This window comes from Erinaceus europaeus, chromosome 15, assembly GCF_950295315.1.
Source record: "Erinaceus europaeus chromosome 15, mEriEur2.1, whole genome shotgun sequence".
NCBI lineage: Eukaryota > Metazoa > Chordata > Mammalia > Eulipotyphla > Erinaceidae > Erinaceus > Erinaceus europaeus.
The window spans coordinates 13,384,559-13,402,325 of NC_080176.1; the positions used below are offsets into that span (position 1 = coordinate 13,384,559).

At 43.0% G+C, this 17,767-nt stretch overlaps 1 protein-coding gene across 1 annotated transcript; it reads left to right on the forward strand.

Annotated features, from left to right (window-relative positions):
• The first annotated feature begins 40 nt into the window (after nucleotides 1-40).
• Nucleotides 41-15,227, forward strand: ARL6IP1 (ADP ribosylation factor like GTPase 6 interacting protein 1). The gene is made up of 6 exons (XM_007516537.3): nucleotides 41-198; nucleotides 3,737-3,870; nucleotides 4,696-4,815; nucleotides 10,809-10,926; nucleotides 12,042-12,126; nucleotides 13,497-15,227. The coding sequence occupies exons 1-6, from the start codon at nucleotides 163-165 to the stop codon at nucleotides 13,613-13,615; spliced, it is 612 nt and encodes a 203-aa protein (XP_007516599.1). The 5' UTR covers nucleotides 41-162; the 3' UTR covers nucleotides 13,616-15,227.
• Nucleotides 15,228-17,767: the final 2,540 nt, after the last annotated feature.

Sequence of the window (17,767 nt, forward strand, 5' to 3'; positions counted from 1 at the left end):
AGCTTCCCTGAAGTTTGTGCTCGAGCTGTCCAATGAAGAGCGGGCTTCGCGGGGGCTGACGGGAAGGGCGACCGACCTATTTAAGCGGCTTGCGCCTCCTTACCGAAACTGGGGTCGCTCTGCGTCTCAGTGGGGTGTGTCCTTGTATCTGGACGAGACACGATGGCGGAGGGAGATAATCGCAGCACCAACCTGCTGGTGAGTCCTGGCGCCTTTCCCCGGGGGAAGCAAACTGGGCCTCTTTGCTCAGAAGGGCTCAGTGGGATGGCGCTGCGGCCTCTCGCTCGTATTGTCACGGATCCGACCCTCCCTCGCCCGGTACCTTGCCCCCGGGGGGGGGACTGCTTGGGCTGCTCCTTCGTGGCAGTCACTAGGTGTGTGGCTCTCTAACACCCCCAGAAGAAGGTTGGCGTCTGGGCGATCGGGGCGCGTGATAAGTCCCCGCGACTGGGCGTTGAGGGGGAAGTGGAAGAAAAGGGGGGCTGTGACGGAAGCTTGGGGTGCAGCCTGGGCCAGAGCGCTTTCGGCCCTACTCCTCGTTGATTTTTAACCCGGGTGCCCTTTCGTTCTTCCTGGCTCAGCCTGGAATCGGGGTAGGGGGGTGGGACCAGATGGACGACAATGGCGGGGAGGGGGTTCGCCTGTTTTGCCTGGGATTTGTAAATTGGGGCGTGACGGTGGTCACTGGACGGTCTTCAGAAGAAGCAGGGACCCGAAGGCTCTGCGGTGAGGTCGTGGCAGGCGGACACAGCTACCTCGTGACAGATTGAACGGCACTATCTAGACAAAAACAAGAGAGAAAATAGGCTCATTCCCCCCCCCCATGCTCTTTCACAGAGAAATGCGAACCACCTAGCCACAATGAATTGTAGTTTTGTTTTTTTTTATTTAATCTCAGCACAAAGTGTTTTGGGTTTTTTTTTTTTTGACATTTGGGCTTTGACCTTTGCTTTCGTCCACAATGAATTCAATGACTTTGCAGGTCCGTTTTGATTGTGCTTGATTTCACCTTGCGTTGATTTTTAGGAATACATGACCTGCCCCTTTAAAAACAAAACACACACATACGCTACTGTACTTTGCATAGTAGTCTCTCTCCCTCCCTCTCTCTCTTCCCCACCCCCGTTTACTATGAGTGAGGACCCAGATTCAACCTCCTGGTTCCCACCTGCAGAGGGAAGCTTCACTAGGGTTGAAGAAACTTTACTACAGGTGTTTGTTCTCCCTCCCCCTCCCCCTCCTCCTCTCCCTCACTATCTATCAAAATAGAAAAGGGGAAAGAAAAAGGAAGAAAGCAATGGCCGCCAGGAGAGGAGAAATTATATAGTTATCAAAACCCAGTGATAGGAGCTCCAGTGGTGCAATCGGTTAGCCCGCGGTACTTATTATACAAAACCCAGTGATAAACCTGGTGGGGGTGGGTGGGAAGGATTGAATAAGGCACAAAAAAAGTTTCTCACGTTCACACAGCTGTTCAAATGACGAGTTCTGGCCTAGAGCTCAACTACTCCTTCCAGAAGTAGATCTGATAGCAAGGCCTTTGGTTTTGGGTTTCCTGGATTCAAATCTCTTATCCTCTGCAACCCGGTATCTTTATCTGCAAATTGAGGATAGTTATAATACTTGCCTTTTAGTTTGTTGAGTAAAGTATAGGATGTAAAATACTTAGCAGTGTTTCTGTCACATAGTAAGCTGTTACCTGGTTATATTAATCCTGATGTATAAAGTCAGAAATATTGAGGTCATCTCTGTGGCATTTGTGTATTTCCCCCATGATAGTATTTATAGGGGTACTCGAGCTACTTGTTCGAATCTTTTTTTCCTCTACTGAATTGATTTGAGGGCTCTTTGCTACATTATCTCATCCATGATGTCCACTTTGTCACATCACTGAGAAATTTGAAGTCTAACTAAAATACCCTGGTAAATATAAGCAGTACTATATTAAGAAGATATATTGGACTTGAGATGCTTGGAGTAATTTGGTAAATGCAGTTTCCCTTAATTTGCAAATGATATAAGCATCTGTGATTCCATTACACAAATAACTACTTTGGAAACCAAGTGGGAGCCTTGCCTAGTGGACTTAGAGTTGGGGTTTAAGTCAATGAAGTGACAAAACAGATCAATTCTCATCACCTGACAGAAATGAACTTCAGATGACCTAGTTTATAAACACTGGGCGCTACCACTGAGTGCATAGATTTGAGAAAATTAGGTGACCATTATAAGTCCCCTTTAATCTCCTTTTTTCAGGTGTATGTGTAAGGATTATATTATCAATATATCACATATGGGAAGAGTAACCCAGTGCTTGGACCTGAAAGCTGCTCAGTAAATGATAGATTTCTGCCTCTGGTACCACCATAGTTTTTCTGGAATCAACTTGTTTAAGATACTGTTTTGGCATGTACAAGGACCAAGGACCGAGGTTTAAGTCCCTGGTCCTCATCTGCAGCAGGGAAGCTTCACAAGTGGTGAAGCAGTGCTGCAGGTCTTTCTCCCTTCCCTACCTCCCCCTTCCCTTTTGATCTGTCTTTATCCAGTAAATAATACATAAATACATTATTTTTTTAAAAAAAGATAATGTCTGGGGGTTGGGTGGTAGCACAGCAGGTTAAGCGCACATAGCGCAAAGCTCAAGGACCAGCGTAAGGATCCCAGTTCAAGCCCCTGGCTCCCCACCTACAGGGGGGTTGCTTCACCAGGTGACGCAGGTCTGCAGGTGTCTTATCTTTCTGTTCCCCTCTCTGTCTTCCCCATCTCTCTCCATTTCTTTCTGCCCTATCCAACAATAATGACAGCAATAACAACAATAATAACCACGACAAGGGCAACGAAAAGGAAAAAATAGCCTCCAGGAGCAGTGGAGTCATAGTGCAGGCACCAAGCCCCAGCAATAACCCTGGAGGCAAAAATAATAATAAAATCAAAAATAATAATAGTGTTTTTGGGCCAGGTGGTGGGGCACACCAGGTAAGTACGAAGCTACAGGATGGGAGCAAGGATACCAGTCCGTGGCCCCCGCTCCCCACTTGCAAGGAGTTCAGTTTGCGAGCGGTGAAGCAGGTCTGCAGGTGTCTTACCTTTCTCTCCCCCTCTCTGTCTTCCTCTCCTCTCTCAATTTCTCTCTGTCCTATCCCACAAGAACAATAACAACAACAATGGGGGGAGAAAAAGAAGATGGCCTCCAGGAGCACTGGATTCATAGTGCAGGCCCCAAGCCCCAGCAATAATCCTGGAGGCACAAAAAAAGGGGGAGTCGGGCAGTAGTGCAGAGGGTTAAGCGCATGTGGCGCAAAGCACAGGGACCGGAGGAAGGATCCCCGTTGAGGCCCCCAGCTCCCTACCTGTAGGGGAGTCACTTCACAGGCAGTGAAGCAGGTCTGCAGGTGTCTATCTTTCTCCCTCTCTGTCTTCCCCGCCTCTCTCCATTTCTCTGTCTTATACAACAACGACATCAATAACAACAACAATAACTACAACAACAATGAAAAACAAGGGTAACGGGAAAAAATGGATAGCGTTTTAGTTAGCAAGTTATTTAACAGGGCCAACAAAATAGCCCACATGGATGAAGGAAGCTTGAATTTGATGTGCCCTGCCCCTTCCCATCACCCCCACTAACAAAAAGGTAATTTGACAAACTTGAAATCCGGGAAGAATTAAATTCTCTCTGAACCACAAAACTCTTGAGAATAGTGAAAAGATTCTTTTAAATGCTGATTACATGTAGGCTGCAGAGACTGCAAGTCTGGAAGAGCAGCTGCAAGGATGGGGCGAAGTGATGCTGATGGCCGATAAAGTCCTCCGATGGGAAAGAGCCTGGTTCCCACCTGCCATCGCGGGTGTGGTTTCTCTGGTGTTTGTGTAAGTGAGCTATTAAATTACTCTGGATTGTGCTGCTTTTTAATAAGGGATTGGGTGATACACAGCCTCCATTTATGGAAGTTTCTGAAGTCTTGTAATTAATAATCTGCCTTAACTTAAAGTAGTTTGCCCAGTTTTCAGGATTTGTGGTAGTTCTGTAAACTTAGGAGCCATGGGGCCGGGTGGTGGTGCAGCGGGTTAAGCTTAACGCACATGGCACAAGGACCGGTGTAGGGATCCCGGTTCGAGCCCCGGGTTCCTCATCTGCGGGAGGATCGCTTCACAAGCAGTGATGCAGGTCTACAGGTGTCTGTCTTTCTTTCCCCCTCTCTGTCTTCTCCTCCTCTCTCTATTTCTCTCTGTCCTATCCATTAACAACAGTAATAACCACAATAACGATAAACAAATAAACAAGGGCAACAAAAGGAGAAAAATGGCCTCCAGGAGCAGTGGATTTGTAGTGCAGGCACTGAGCCCCAGCAATAACCCTGGAGGTGAAAAAAAAAAAACAAAAACTTGGGGAGCCTAGTGCAGTTGAATCAATCAATCTGTGACTTCAGCTTTTTGGCTCTAGGGCCTTTCCACTTTTTAAAACAGTATTGAGCATCCCAAAGAGCTTCAGTCTCTTGATATTTACATGAACTATTACAGCTTTGATGTCATCATCATGTAATGGCCTTCTGGAAAATTATGAGAAATTAAAATGAGAAGAATCAGTAACATCTTTGAGAACCAGTAGACTAAATAATAAATAGTTAAATTTATCTTCAATTAGGAATAACAATGGCTGTGATTTTCTAAACTTCTTTTTTTTTTTTAAACCAGGACTATCTACTATCTAGACCCATCTGTTCTGTCTGGGGTTTCCTGTTTTGTTATGGTTTTGTGCTTGGCTGACTACCTTGTTCCCATTCTCGCACCTAGAATTTTTGGCTCCAATAAATGGTAAGTGTAAAATGATTTTATGTTCTAATTTCTGAGAAGTTTTAGAACTTGGTGACTGTGACTGTGACTGGTGTGTTTTGTAACTAGTAGACATAAATGGTTAGATTTATTTTGATAGAGACAAAAATCAAGAGGGAAGGAGGGTGATAGGGAGAGGGAGACACGGGGAGGGCAGTAAGTGCACATGGCGTGAAGCTCAGGGATGGTATAAGGATTCAGGTTCAAGCCTCCAGCTTCCCACCTCCCACCTGCAGGGGTCGCTTCACAAGCAGTGAAGCAGGTCTGCAGGTGTCTTTCTTTTCTCCAGTCTTCCTCTGCTCTCCATTTCTCTCTGTCTTATCCAACCACAACAACAGCAATAACAATAATAACAAGGGCAACAAAAATGGGAAAGGAGTGGGTTTGTAGTATAGGCACTGAGCCCCAGCAATAACCCTGGAGGCAAAAAAAGAAAAAAAAGAGGGTGGAGGGTAGATAGCATAATGGTTATGCCAGCAGACTCTCATGCCTGAGGTTCCAAAGTCCCAGGTTCAATCCCTCCGCCACCATAAGCCAGAGCTGAACAGTGCTCTGGTAAAAAAAAAAAAGAAAGAAAGAGGGAGAGAGAGAAAAGGGAGAGAGATGCCTGTAGCTCTGCTAAACAGCTTCTGAAGCTCCCCCTCCTCCACAGATGGGGGCAGGGGCTTGTGCTGTGTGTGCACCACCAGGTGTACCATTACCTAGAAGTTTCCTGTTTGAGAGGAAGAGGGGACGGGGTAGGGGTGTGTAGGCGGGTGGTGGAGGGTGGGGCAGGAGAGAGAGCATAAGAGAGAACAGATGAACCAGATCATCACTCTGGCATATGGGATGCTAGGGATTGAACTTGAGACCTCATGCTTGAGAATACAAGGCTTTATTCACTGCTATCGCCTGGGCTTCTGGGTTTATTGCTTCTTATTTATTTATTTATTTTGTCTCCTGGGTTATTTCTGGGGCTCAGTGTCTGCACAACGAATCCACTGCTCCTGTCATTTTTTTCGATTTTTTTTATACAGAACAGAGAGAAATGGAGAGGGGAGGGTAGATAGAAAAGGGGAGAGAGACACCTGCAGCCCTGCTTTACCACTCGTGAAGTTTCTCCCCTGCAGATGGGGACCAGGGGCTTGAACCTGGATCTTTGTGTACTGTAATGTGTGCACTTAACTAGGTGTGCCACCTGGTTCTTTTGTTTAAACTATTTTATTTAGACTACATTTTCCCCCAAACCTTTTTATTGAAGTGAGCTTTGTTTAAAAGGTAATGAGTTATTGTTTATTTAGTTGTCTCTGTTTTATAGCAGAGCACTGATTGCATATGATTGCGCAGGGGATTGAACCTGGGACCTCAGAGCCTCAGGCATGAGAGTCTGTTTGTGAGTCTGTTTACATAACCATTATGCTATCTCCCTTGCCCTTCTTATCTTTATTGATTAAATAGAGACAGCTGGAAAGGGGAGGGGGTGATAGAGAGGGAGTGAGATAGACACCTGCAACACTGCTTCACCTCTTGCAAAGCTTTCCCTCTGTATGTGGGGACCAGGGAGCCCGAACCTTGGTCCTTGCACATTGTAACATGTGCTCAACCCAACCAGGTGTGCCACTGCCCAGCCTCTATTTTTCTTTTTAAGTAATTTATTTATCAATGAGAGAGCTAGAAGGTAGAAAATTGCTTATTTTGGTGGTCAAAAGCTAGGACCTCATACATGTTCTTACTGTGCTACATCTCTGACCCTAATGTTAGGGAATCTTTACTTATTTTTTTAAATTAATTAATTTATTTATTCCCTTTTGTTGCCCTTTTTTTTTTATTATTGTTGTAGTTATTATTGTAGCTGTTACTTTTTTTTTTTTTTAATTTTTTAACCAAAGCACTGTTCAGCTCTGGCTTATGGTGGTGCAGGGGATTGAACCTGGGACTTTGGAGCCTCAGGCATGAGAGAATGTTTATATAACCATTATGCTGTCTACCCTCCGCCCTGTTGTTGTTATTGATGTCATTGTTGGATAGGACAGAGAGAAATGGAGAGAGGAGGGGAAGACAGAGACGGGGAGAGAAAGATACACACCTGCAGACCTGCTTCACCGCCTGTGAAGTGACTCCCCTACAGGTGGGGAGCTGGTGGCTTGAACCAGGATCCTTCCCTGGGTCCTTGTGCTTTGCGCCACCTGCGCTTAACCTTCTGCACTACCGCCCTACTCCCTTTTTTTTTTTTTTTCTTAAAATACCACAGCACAGTATTACACCATAGTAAAAGACTCTGGGGTGGAGAATACAGGTCCATGAAAGATGATGAATGACATAGTGGGAGTTGTATTGTTAAATGGGAATCTGGGGAATGTTATGCATGTACAAACTATTGTATTTACTGTTGAATGTAAAACATTAATTCTCCAATAAAGAAAAAAATTATTAAAAAAATAAAATAAAATAAAATATCTTTAAAAAAAAATACCACAGCACTGCTCAGCCCTGGCTTATGGTGATGTGGGGGATTGAACTTGGGACTTTGGAGCCTCAGGCATGAGAGTATCTTTGCATAACCATTATGCTACCTACTACTTTTTCTTTTTCTTCCTTCTTTTTCTTTGGATTTTTACCATTGGTAGATAGATATATGCTGGGGAGATAGCAAAATGGTTTCTCTCTCTCTCTCACTCTGTGGTTCCTGGCTTAATCGCCATCTCCTCCATAAGCCAGAGCTGAGCAGTGCTGTGGTATTTTAAAAAAAAAAAAAGTACATTTACTGACCTTGCAGTCAGATTTTTGATAGAGGAATTGACATGAACTATTAGATATCACTGCATCTATAAAATGGAACCTTGGGCCAGGCAGTGCTGCACCCAGTAGAGTGTACAGTTGTACACATTACCATACACAAGGAAACAGATATGGGTCTCCTCTTTCCAGTTCTTTGGGGAAGCTTCACAATAGTTAAAGAAAGAACAAGGGGAAAAAAAATACCCCAAGCAGTGGACTCAATCATGTAGGCACCATGCCCAACAATAACTCTGGTGCCAATAAAAATTACTATTTGGGGGGAGTCAGGCGGTAGTGCAGTGGGTTAAGCGCAGGTGGCACAAAGCTCAAGGACTGGCATAAGGATCCCGGTTCAAGGCCCTAGCTCCCCACCTGTAGGAGAGTTGTTTCACAGGCACTGAAGCAGGTCTGCAGGTGTCTGTCTTTCTCTCCCCCTCTCTGTCTTCCCCTCCTCTCTCCATTTCTCTCTGTCCTGTCCAACAACGACAACATTAATAACAACAATAACCAACAATAAAACAACAAGGGAATAAATAAGTAATTTTTTTTAAATTATTATTTTTTAAATTGAACTGAGTGGTTCAAGAGGTGGCTTAGTGGATAAAGTGTTAAACCCTCAAGCATGATGTCCTGAAACTCTCAAGCATGAGGTCCTGAGTTCCATCCCTGACAGTATATGTATATATACAAGTGATGTTTGCTTCTTTCTCCCTATCTTTCTCATTAATAAATAAATAAAATCTTAGAAAAGTTGAACTGAGGTGGTGGTAGACTTGTTTCTATGCTAACCTATTTAGGGGTCTAGCAGTCTGCTGCATACGGCAAGGAACTTTAAGTGTAAACTCCAGGTTGGGATTAGATTAGGAATTTGAACTCATGCCCTTTTGTATGGTGAGGACTGGCCAGGCTTAAGCTAGCAGACTGGGTGGAGACTGGAATTCCAGTCACTTGCTGACTCTGTGAAGTAGTACGGCAGACTAGAAACTCAAAGGCAAGGGGTCGGTTGGTAGCACATCGTGTTAAGTGCACGTGATGCAAAGCGCAAGGACGGCTGGAAGGACCCTGTTTTGAGTCTCTTCACAGGCGGTGAAGCAGGTCTGCAGGTGTCTATCTTTCTCTCCCCCTCTCTGTCTTCCCCTCCTCTCTCCATTTCTCTCTGTCCTATGAAACAATGATGATATCATCATCAACAACAATAATAACTACAACAATAATAAAACAAGGGGAACAAAAGGGAAAATTAATAATAATAATAAAAACTCAAAGGCAGAATGGTTACTGATATCCCCCAGTGTCCTCATTTCCTATCTTCAGACGGTATTTGGGTGCCAGGGCTTCATAGGTGAAAAGCATGCGTTCCCACTTGCAGAGGGAAGCTTCACGAGTGGTGAAGCAGGGCTGCAGGTGTCTCTGTCTCTCTCCCTATCTCCCTATTCTTCTCAATTTCTGGCTGTCTTTATCCAATAAAAATAACGAAAATAAAAAATATTAAAGAAAAAAAGGAAGAAACTGAGAGAAGTAGAGGGAGAGAGGCCTAGCAGCACTGCTTCACTGCTTTTAAAGCTGCTGTCCCCCAATACACACACACACCACACACACACACACACACACACACACACATACACACACACACACCCTTCCTGAAGCTCAGGCACACACACACACACACCAGGTCCTGCTCAGCTCTGATTTCACACACATACCACACATACCACATACATACACACACACACACCCATCTGAAGCTCAAGCCCAGGTCCTGCTCAGCTCTGATTTCACACACACACCACACATACCACATACATACACACACACACCCATCTGAAGCTCAAGCCCAGGTCCTGCTCAGCTCTGATTTCACACACACACCACACATACCACATACACACACACACACCCCCTATCTGAAGCTCAAGCCCAGGTCCTGCTCAGCTCTGATTTCACACACACACCACACATACCACATACACACATACACACCCTATCTGAAGCTCAAGCCCAGGTCCTGCTCAGCTCTGATTTCACACACACACCACACATACCACATACACACATACACACCCTATCTGAAGCTCAAGCCCAGGTCCTGCTCAGCTCTGATTTCACACACACACCACACATACCACATACACACACACACACCCTATCTGAAGCTCAAGCCCAGGTCCTGCTCAGCTCTGATTTCACACACACACCACACATACCACATACACACATACACACCCTATCTGAAGCTCAAGCCCAGGTCCTGCTCAGCTCTGATTTCACACACACACCACACATACCACATACACACACACACACACCCTATCTGAAGCTCAAGCCCAGGTCCTGCTCAGCTCTGATTTCACACACACACCACACATACCACATACACACATACACACCCTATCTGAAGCTCAAGCCCAGGTCCTGCTCAGCTCTGATTTCACACACACACCACACATACCACATACACACACACACACACCCTATCTGAAGCTCAAGCCCAGGTCCTGCTCAGCTCTGATTTCACACACACACCACACATACCACATACACACATACACACCCTATCTGAAGCTCAAGCCCAGGTCCTGCTCAGCTCTGATTTCACACACACACCCCAGGTCCTGCTCAGCTCTGATTTATGGTTGTACAGGGGATTCAACCTGAGACCTTGAATCCTCAGGCAGAAAAGTTGTTTGTGTAACCATGAGGTTCTTCTGCTAACCGCACCCATCTTTATGTAAATAAAACATTTCCTTTTATAAAAGGGGTGTTTTATTAGTCCAAGAGCTTTTAACCTTTATAAAGCAATATTAAATAATTATTTTTTACTTAGTCTTTCTTTAGAAAGTAGCTTTGTAAATGTAAGAAGATGGGCAGGGGTAGATAGAATAATGGTTATGCAAACAGACTCAAGTCTCAGGTTCAATCCCCTGCACCACCATAAGCCAGAGCTGAGCAGTGCTCTGGTTAAAAAAAAAAAAAAAAAAAAAAAACTGGGTTGGGGGGGTGGAGAATACAGGTCCAAAAAGGATGGCAGAGGACCTAGTGGGGGTTGTATTGTTATATGGAAAGCTTACAAATGTTATGCATGTACAAACTATTGTATTTACTGTCGAATATAAAACATTAATTCCCCAATAAAGAAATTAAAAAAAAAAATGTAAGAAGATGGTGAGTTTCTGTTTACTGTATTAGATCTCATGGCAAAGGGGGGCCTTCTTTTCCAGGACCACTGAACAACAGCAAAGATTCCATGAAATCTGCAGCAATCTAGTGAAAACTCGACGCAGAACTATGGGCTGGTGGAAACGCCTCTTCACACTCAAGGAGGAGAAGCCTAAAATGGTACTTTGTCTGTTTTGACTCATCTAAGTAAAGAAAAATTTCATGATTGGATTTTTTCTACATCATTGTAATCTTTTTGTTTTAATAGGTAAAGTTTAATTTGTCGTTTTTCCCATTGCCTCAACTTAAGTGCATTCGTAAATGTTTATCTGTATTAGACTGAATCAAAGGAAAACATTAAAATGGCATTTTTGGATGCTAGAAGCAAAAGTCACCAGATAGGGCTTGTGCCTTGCCAAGTACTAGAGCCCTGGTGTCACATGAGAGTGCCATGGCACCAGGAGACACTCAGCCGCCGTGGTGTCTTAGCCTTCCTGTCCCTGTCTGAGTGAGAAAGTGACTCGAGAGAATGAAATCAAGGCCCCAAATCCACCAAAAAAGAAAGTACTCAGTTTATTATTTTTTTTACAACAGTAGAACCAAAATTTTCTTTTTTACTTCCTGATATTTAAGTGAAAGCTACTTAGAGAGGATTTATTATGGAACATTATTGTATAATTTATATTGTATAGTTTAATTGATACATAAAAGCATAGCAGTTATAGGAGGAAATAAATCTCAGTTCTAAAATGTCAACCTGGTGGAAATTTCTGTAGATTTTATTTGGTTTATAGATAATATTTTAAAACAAAAGTGATAATAAAAATTAAATTATTTTCTAGTCTTTAAAATAACCTAAACTTATGCTTCCTAGTCTATTTTTAGGACTTATTAAATGCTTTCTCTCTTTTTTAATTTTTGTTTTAATTATCTTTATTGGGTAGAGACAGCCAGAAATTGAGAGGGTAGGGGAGATAGAGAAGGAGAAAGAGAGAGACCTGCAGCACTGCTTTACCACTTGCAAAGCTTTCCCCCTGCAGGTGGGAACCAGGGGCTTGAACCCGGGTCCTTGAGCTCTCTCTTTTTAACATATTTTTTTAGTTTATGCTGGGGCTTCACTACTCTGGGCTGGCTTTTTCAGATGAGGAGAGAGAAAGAAACTACAGCACCACAACTTCCTCCAACGTTGTGGGCATGGGCTCCAACCTGACCCGGTGACCATGCCATTTTTATAGGCATTGGTAACTTTTCTCCTTGTTTCTTTTCTTTTTTTTTTTTCTTCTTCTTGTTTCTAGTACTTCATGAGCATGATCATTTCTCTCGCTGCGGTTGCTTGGGTGGGACAGCAAGTCCACAACCTTCTTCTCACCTACCTGATAGGTAAGTAAATCTTTGAGGAAGAATTTCAGACCCACCCCAACTGATGAAGTATTGCCAGAACCTGGTAAACAGAGGTGTGAATGTTTTGCCTAGCACGCACACAGCTGTGGGAGTACAGATGACTAAATCACAGGTCCGCAGTGGCCTGGAAACGTGGCACAATGGCCATATTTGAAGTTAAGCATGAGTTCCTGTGTTTGATCCTCTCATCGCAAATGCCAGAGTAATGCTCTGGTTCTCTCCTTTCCTTTCTCCAGTATATATATTAAGAAGTGAATAGAAAAATAAAACATAAAAAAAAAAAAAAAGAGCACATAAAAATAAAACATAGGTCCTTGTCTTCAGGGAGTTTGTATCAGCACTGCTCAGCTCTGGGTTAAGGTGGTGCTGAGCATTGAACCTGAGATCTCGGGAGCCTCACTTATATATTTATTGATTCATGAGAAATGACAGGAGAGGAAGAACCAGATATCACTCTGGTACATGTGCTGCCGGGGTTTGCACTCGGGACCTCATGCTTGAGAGTCCAATGCCTTATCCACTGTGCCACCTCGCATACCGCCAATGGTACTATCTTTTGCAGAATCAGTATGCTATCTCTCCAAGCCCCCATGGAATTTATGTTCTTATCAGAATCCAAGAAAGAATATAACCAAGGTGGAAAGAAACATGTTAGGTGTGGCCTGGGAGGTGGCGTAGTGATAAAGCTTTGGACTTTCAAGCATGAGGTCCTGAGTTCGATCCCCGGCAGCACATGTACCAGAGTGATGTCTATTTCTTTCTCTCTCCTCCTATCTTTCTCATTAATAAATAAATAAAATCTTTAAGAAAAAAAAAAAACATGTTAGGTGTGCAAATAAGCATAGTTTATATCTAAGGTGTAATAGTGTGACATTTCTGGAGCTAAGTGCCCATGGATTTTTTTTTTTTTTTTGCTTTATTTTTACTTTATTTTCCTTGTATTTGGTAGGGCAGAGAGAAATTGAAAGAAAAGAGAGAAATAATGAGGGAGAAAGAGACACCTGCAGACATGCTTCACCATTCCTGAGGTGTCCCCACTGTTGGTGGTGTTTTTTTGTTGTTGTTGTTTTTTTTTTTTTAGATTTACTTATTTAGCTAGAGAGAGACGGTGAAGGGGATACCAGCACCGAGCCTTCCCCTATTGCAGTGGGAGCTGGACTTGAATCTGGGTGGTGTACATGGCCGAGCAGCTCACTAAGCAAGTGCACGATTTTGCTGGCCCAGTATTGGATTTCCTGTCACTCCCATCAGACCATTGACTAGTCATAGAAATGACCTTCTATAAAGTGTAAAGACCTTCAGGAAATTAGTTAATGTTTCCTTAACTTGGTTTGTTTGTTTATTTTAAGTGACTTTCTTTCTGCTGCTTCCTGGACTAAACCAACACGGAGTCATCTCGAAGTACATTGCAATGGCCAAAAGAGAGATAAACAAGCTTCTCAAACAAAAAGAAAAGAAAAACGAATAATGAATCTGATTCATTTTGGTTTGGTGGTATTAATGGCATATACATTGTCCTTGGAGCAGTTTATGTTAATGCTGTCTGGATACTAAAATGTTGCAGAAGTAGCTCTTTGCTCTCCCTCTCCCTGCCCCTAGGTAATAGAAATTGAGCTCTGCCAAGTCAGGCTTGATGCATTCTGTCTTCATGTCACACATAGCTGGGTGTATTCTCAGCCACTCAGTGGCCTCATGTGGCCTTACTACTCATTTGTGAGTATGACTTGTTATTTTTCTCAGTCAGGGTTAATTGAGTTCTTAGGTTTAGGTAGCTTTCTTTAAAATCCTATAGTGATGAAGTTCACCCTTTAGTACAGTTAACTAACTTTAATTGCTGTCCAGTCTGATTGTTGCTTTAGCTAGATACAACATAGTGGTCTGTGGCTACAGGAAGCTGGTTCTACTGTCTGCTTCCACAGTCTGCTTCAGAAATTGTCTGGCTTCAAGAATAATAGAGACCAAGTTTACCACTTCTGATGACAGGGCCAATTCAAATTCATTCCTCGTTCTGTTTTCATCCCATGTGAGAAGCCTCATAGATTAAAACTGATTCCATGTTCCATTATGTGTTGGTTTCACCCTTCTGCAAAATAGCAATTTGTAGGAAACATTGACTGATGGCTTCTTCCCAAATGGGGAATCTGACAGGCTTAGAACTCACATCTTGCTCTTAGACTTCAAGTTTGTAATTCTGTAAAGACTCTGAGAGGTCAAATTTAGAACTTTTTGCATAGTTTTAATTTCAGATATTCAGCTAATTGAAACTAGACTACATAGTAGGTTAAAGACTGCTGTCTATGACCTCTACTCCAAGACCAGCAAATAACAAAAGTCTTCCTGTATGTAAAGGTTTGTCTTAGTAGAAAATAACTCTATTCATTTCTCAAGACCAGAATAAGGCTTGGAAGGTAAGCCTCCAGGCTTTCAATGAAACTACTGGCTGTTATGGTCCCTATAGATTTGGCAGATGAGGTGGTGTTTGACATTTTTCCTAGATTAGTCTTTAAAGACTAAAACCTGTTGGTCAACAAATTGTGGCAATCATAGTTGACCTTGCCCTACAGAGATTTGTAATTCTTAGAAATCTTAGCATTATATTCTTTCTCTCTCTTGGGATTTAGAGAAGTTAAAATCTGTAGGAATGTACCTCTGAGGGCTGAAAATGTGACGTATTTGGGATCAATTCTTAAACTCTGATCGACTTAGTTGTAATATAGTTTTGTGAATTTATTGCACTGATGCTGTAAAACCTGGACCTTGTGGTATATCTGTCCTTAAGTAAATGTTGTGATCCCTCCTTGAATATTGCTGTAAACTATGGCATCCATGTAGCATATGTCTGATTTCTCTTTTTTTATGTTTCATATGAAAATTATAAGCTACCTTAATTTACATGTGTTTTTCTCGCTGTAAATATACCTGTCTTCCTACCCAGGTTATTGTTGTTGTTGTTGTTGTGTGTGTGTGTGTGTGTGTGGTCTTGTTTTTACCAGTTAACTACTTTTGTAGTTTCAATCCTGTGTTACTTCTTCTACTTTGTTTTGTGTGAAAGGGGAAACATTAAAAAAGCTGGAATCCCATCTGTGTCTCTATTTTCTTTATTACCAGAGCACTACTCAGCTATGGGTTTTGGTGGTGTGGGGGACTGAACCTGGGATTTAGGACTTTGTGGAGCCTCAGGCATAAGTCTTTGCATAATGCTATCTACCCCTGCCCTGTCTTCATAGTTTCACCAATACAGTGATTGGATCTTCCCCCATCTCATTTGTCTTTCACTGTGACTATTACATACCTCTAAAAGGTGCATTTTTTGGTTTGTTTTTAATGAGAGAAACAGCATTGTTCATGTCTGACATATGGTGGTGTTAGGGACTGAACCTGGGAACTTTGGATCTCAGGCCTCAAAGTCTTTTGCATAACCACTATGCTATCTCCCCAGCCAGCTGTGATTATTTCTTAAGCTAATCTCACTTGGCTGACTCCCTTCCCAGTCCATTTGGTCTACTCTGTGCCAGCTCTGTCCACAGAGAAAGTCCTATTTCAACACTTAATTTTGTACCATCTCCCAACAGAAAAGTGTAGTCATCCCAGAGCTTACAAGATGTTGCAAGGAATATCAGTACAGTTAATCTTGGCAAGAAAAGTGAAAGGATCTGGAAGTATTGAGAAGCAGAGGTTTGTGGGGGTATGCTGGTGTATGGTTGAACACACATATTTCTGTGTGCAAGCACCCAGGTTAAATCTCCTGGCCCCCACCTGCATTAGGGACTGCTTTATGAGCTGTGAAGCAGTGCTGCAGGTATCTCTCCCTTTCTGTCTCCCCTTCTCAATTTGTCTTTATTAAAAAAAAAAAAAAAAGATGGCATGGGGGTGGTTGGGTGATGAACTATCTGCCAGGTGTGGCAGATTCATCAGAGCCCTAGCAAATAACCCTTGTAGCACTTTAAGTCACACACACACACACACACACACACAACCTCTGGGCACTGTGTGCTGTAGTGGTGCTCTGGCTTTTCTCCCTCTCTTGTAAAACCTGCTCATGAAAAAGAGTGATTTATTGCTAGCAGATCATCTTCCACATGTTACCATTTATTGCAAAAACTGCCTATCTTAACGTCTCTTGGCAAGTGCAAGTATACAGCATGAATGCAGTCTTGTGAGGCAATCATTGTAGAGCCCTCTGTTCCATTTCCATGCCTCAGCTGAGTTTCCTCATTCCAACTCAGCCATCCAGAATCTTCTAACCACCTTAGCACAATTCCATACCCTTTACATCCTGGCAGCTATCAGCGCAGAGAATCTACAGAGAACCACAGTCTACGGGTCCTTTGGCATCTGGTAGACCTACATTCAAGTCCCATTAGGTAAACGTTTTTATTTATTTATTTATTGGATAGAGACAAATCAAAAGGGAAGGGGAAGATAGAGACACCTGTAGCATGGCTGCTCTGCTTCTGAAACTAGGTAGGCTCTGGAGGCTTGAACCCAGGTCCTTGTAGATTATAACGTGCTCAACTGGGTGTGCCACAATCTGACCCCATTTATTTTTGTTTTATTTTAGTTGATAGCAAAGAAATTGAAAAGAGAAGTGAAATAGGAAGAGTTAGCTGCCCCACTATTTCACTGCTCATGAAGCTTCTCTGCACGTGGGGACCCAGGGGCTGAATGCCGGGTTCTTGAGTATGGTAATGTGTGTATCCAACCAAGGACATCACCCATAGCCCCCTCCCATTTTCTTTTTAGATAGTAACAAGCAGAGAGAGTGAAAGAGACCATAGCACTGAAGCTTCCTTCCATGAAGTGGGGGCCTGTGTTGAACCGAGATTGTGCATGAGTGGCAAAGCAGCGCACTACCCAAGTGAGCGACTTGTTTTTACAGACCCGGGGCAGACATGATTTCACCACTCGGGATCACTTTTTTACTAAGACAAGGAGAGTCACCGTAGCATCAGAAGTTCCTCCAGCCCCCTAGTACCTCCTCCATAGTGCTGGGGTTTGAACCAGGTGGCATCCGTTTTAGTAGCTGAGATGATCATTTTTTATTTTTTTTGACTTTTAAAGGTAAAGCAGGAGTTGGAGTTGGGTGGTGACGCAATGCTAGAACACACAAGCTTCACAAGCCTTGAAGTAGCGCTGCTGCTGTCTGGCTTCCCCCTTATCTCCCCATTCAGTGTATCAAAAAGAAGTTTACAACTGAGTCTATTTCGGTTTGAGCCCCTAATTCCCCATCTGCAGGGGAGTCGATTCACAAGCGATGAAGCAGGTCTGCAGGTGTCTTTATCTTTCTCTCCCCCTCTGTCTTCCCCTCCTCTCTCCATTTCTCTCTGTCCTATTCAACAACAATGACATCAATAATAACAACAACAATAAAAAGAAATTGAGTATTTAAGATTAAATTTGCGACCGGGCTAATAGCTGGAGCTCAGGATTTGTATGTGTGAAACCCCAGATTTGATCCCTCATGTGAACCCCATGGGACAGTGCTCTAGTTCATAACTCTCATAAAAAAAAAAAAAAAAAAGATTTTAAAAAAAGAAAACAAAAAGAAAATGTGAAAAACTAGAAAGATATACATCCAAATGTTAACAGTGACTATAAAAAAAAAAGAAAAGAAAGAAAG

What these genes read in the sequence shown, in the direction of transcription:
- ARL6IP1 (XM_007516537.3), top strand. Translation starts at nt 163, where the DNA reads ATGGCGGAGGGAGATAATCGCAGCACCAACCTGCTG. An exon ending in ATCGCAGCACCAACCTGCTG is followed by an intron (nt 199 to 3,736) that starts GTGAGTCCTGGC and finishes GATTACATGTAG; the next exon opens with GCTGCAGAGACTGCAAGTCT. An exon ending in TCTTCTCACCTACCTGATAG is followed by an intron (nt 12,127 to 13,496) that starts GTAAGTAAATCT and finishes GTTTATTTTAAG; the next exon opens with TGACTTTCTTTCTGCTGCTT.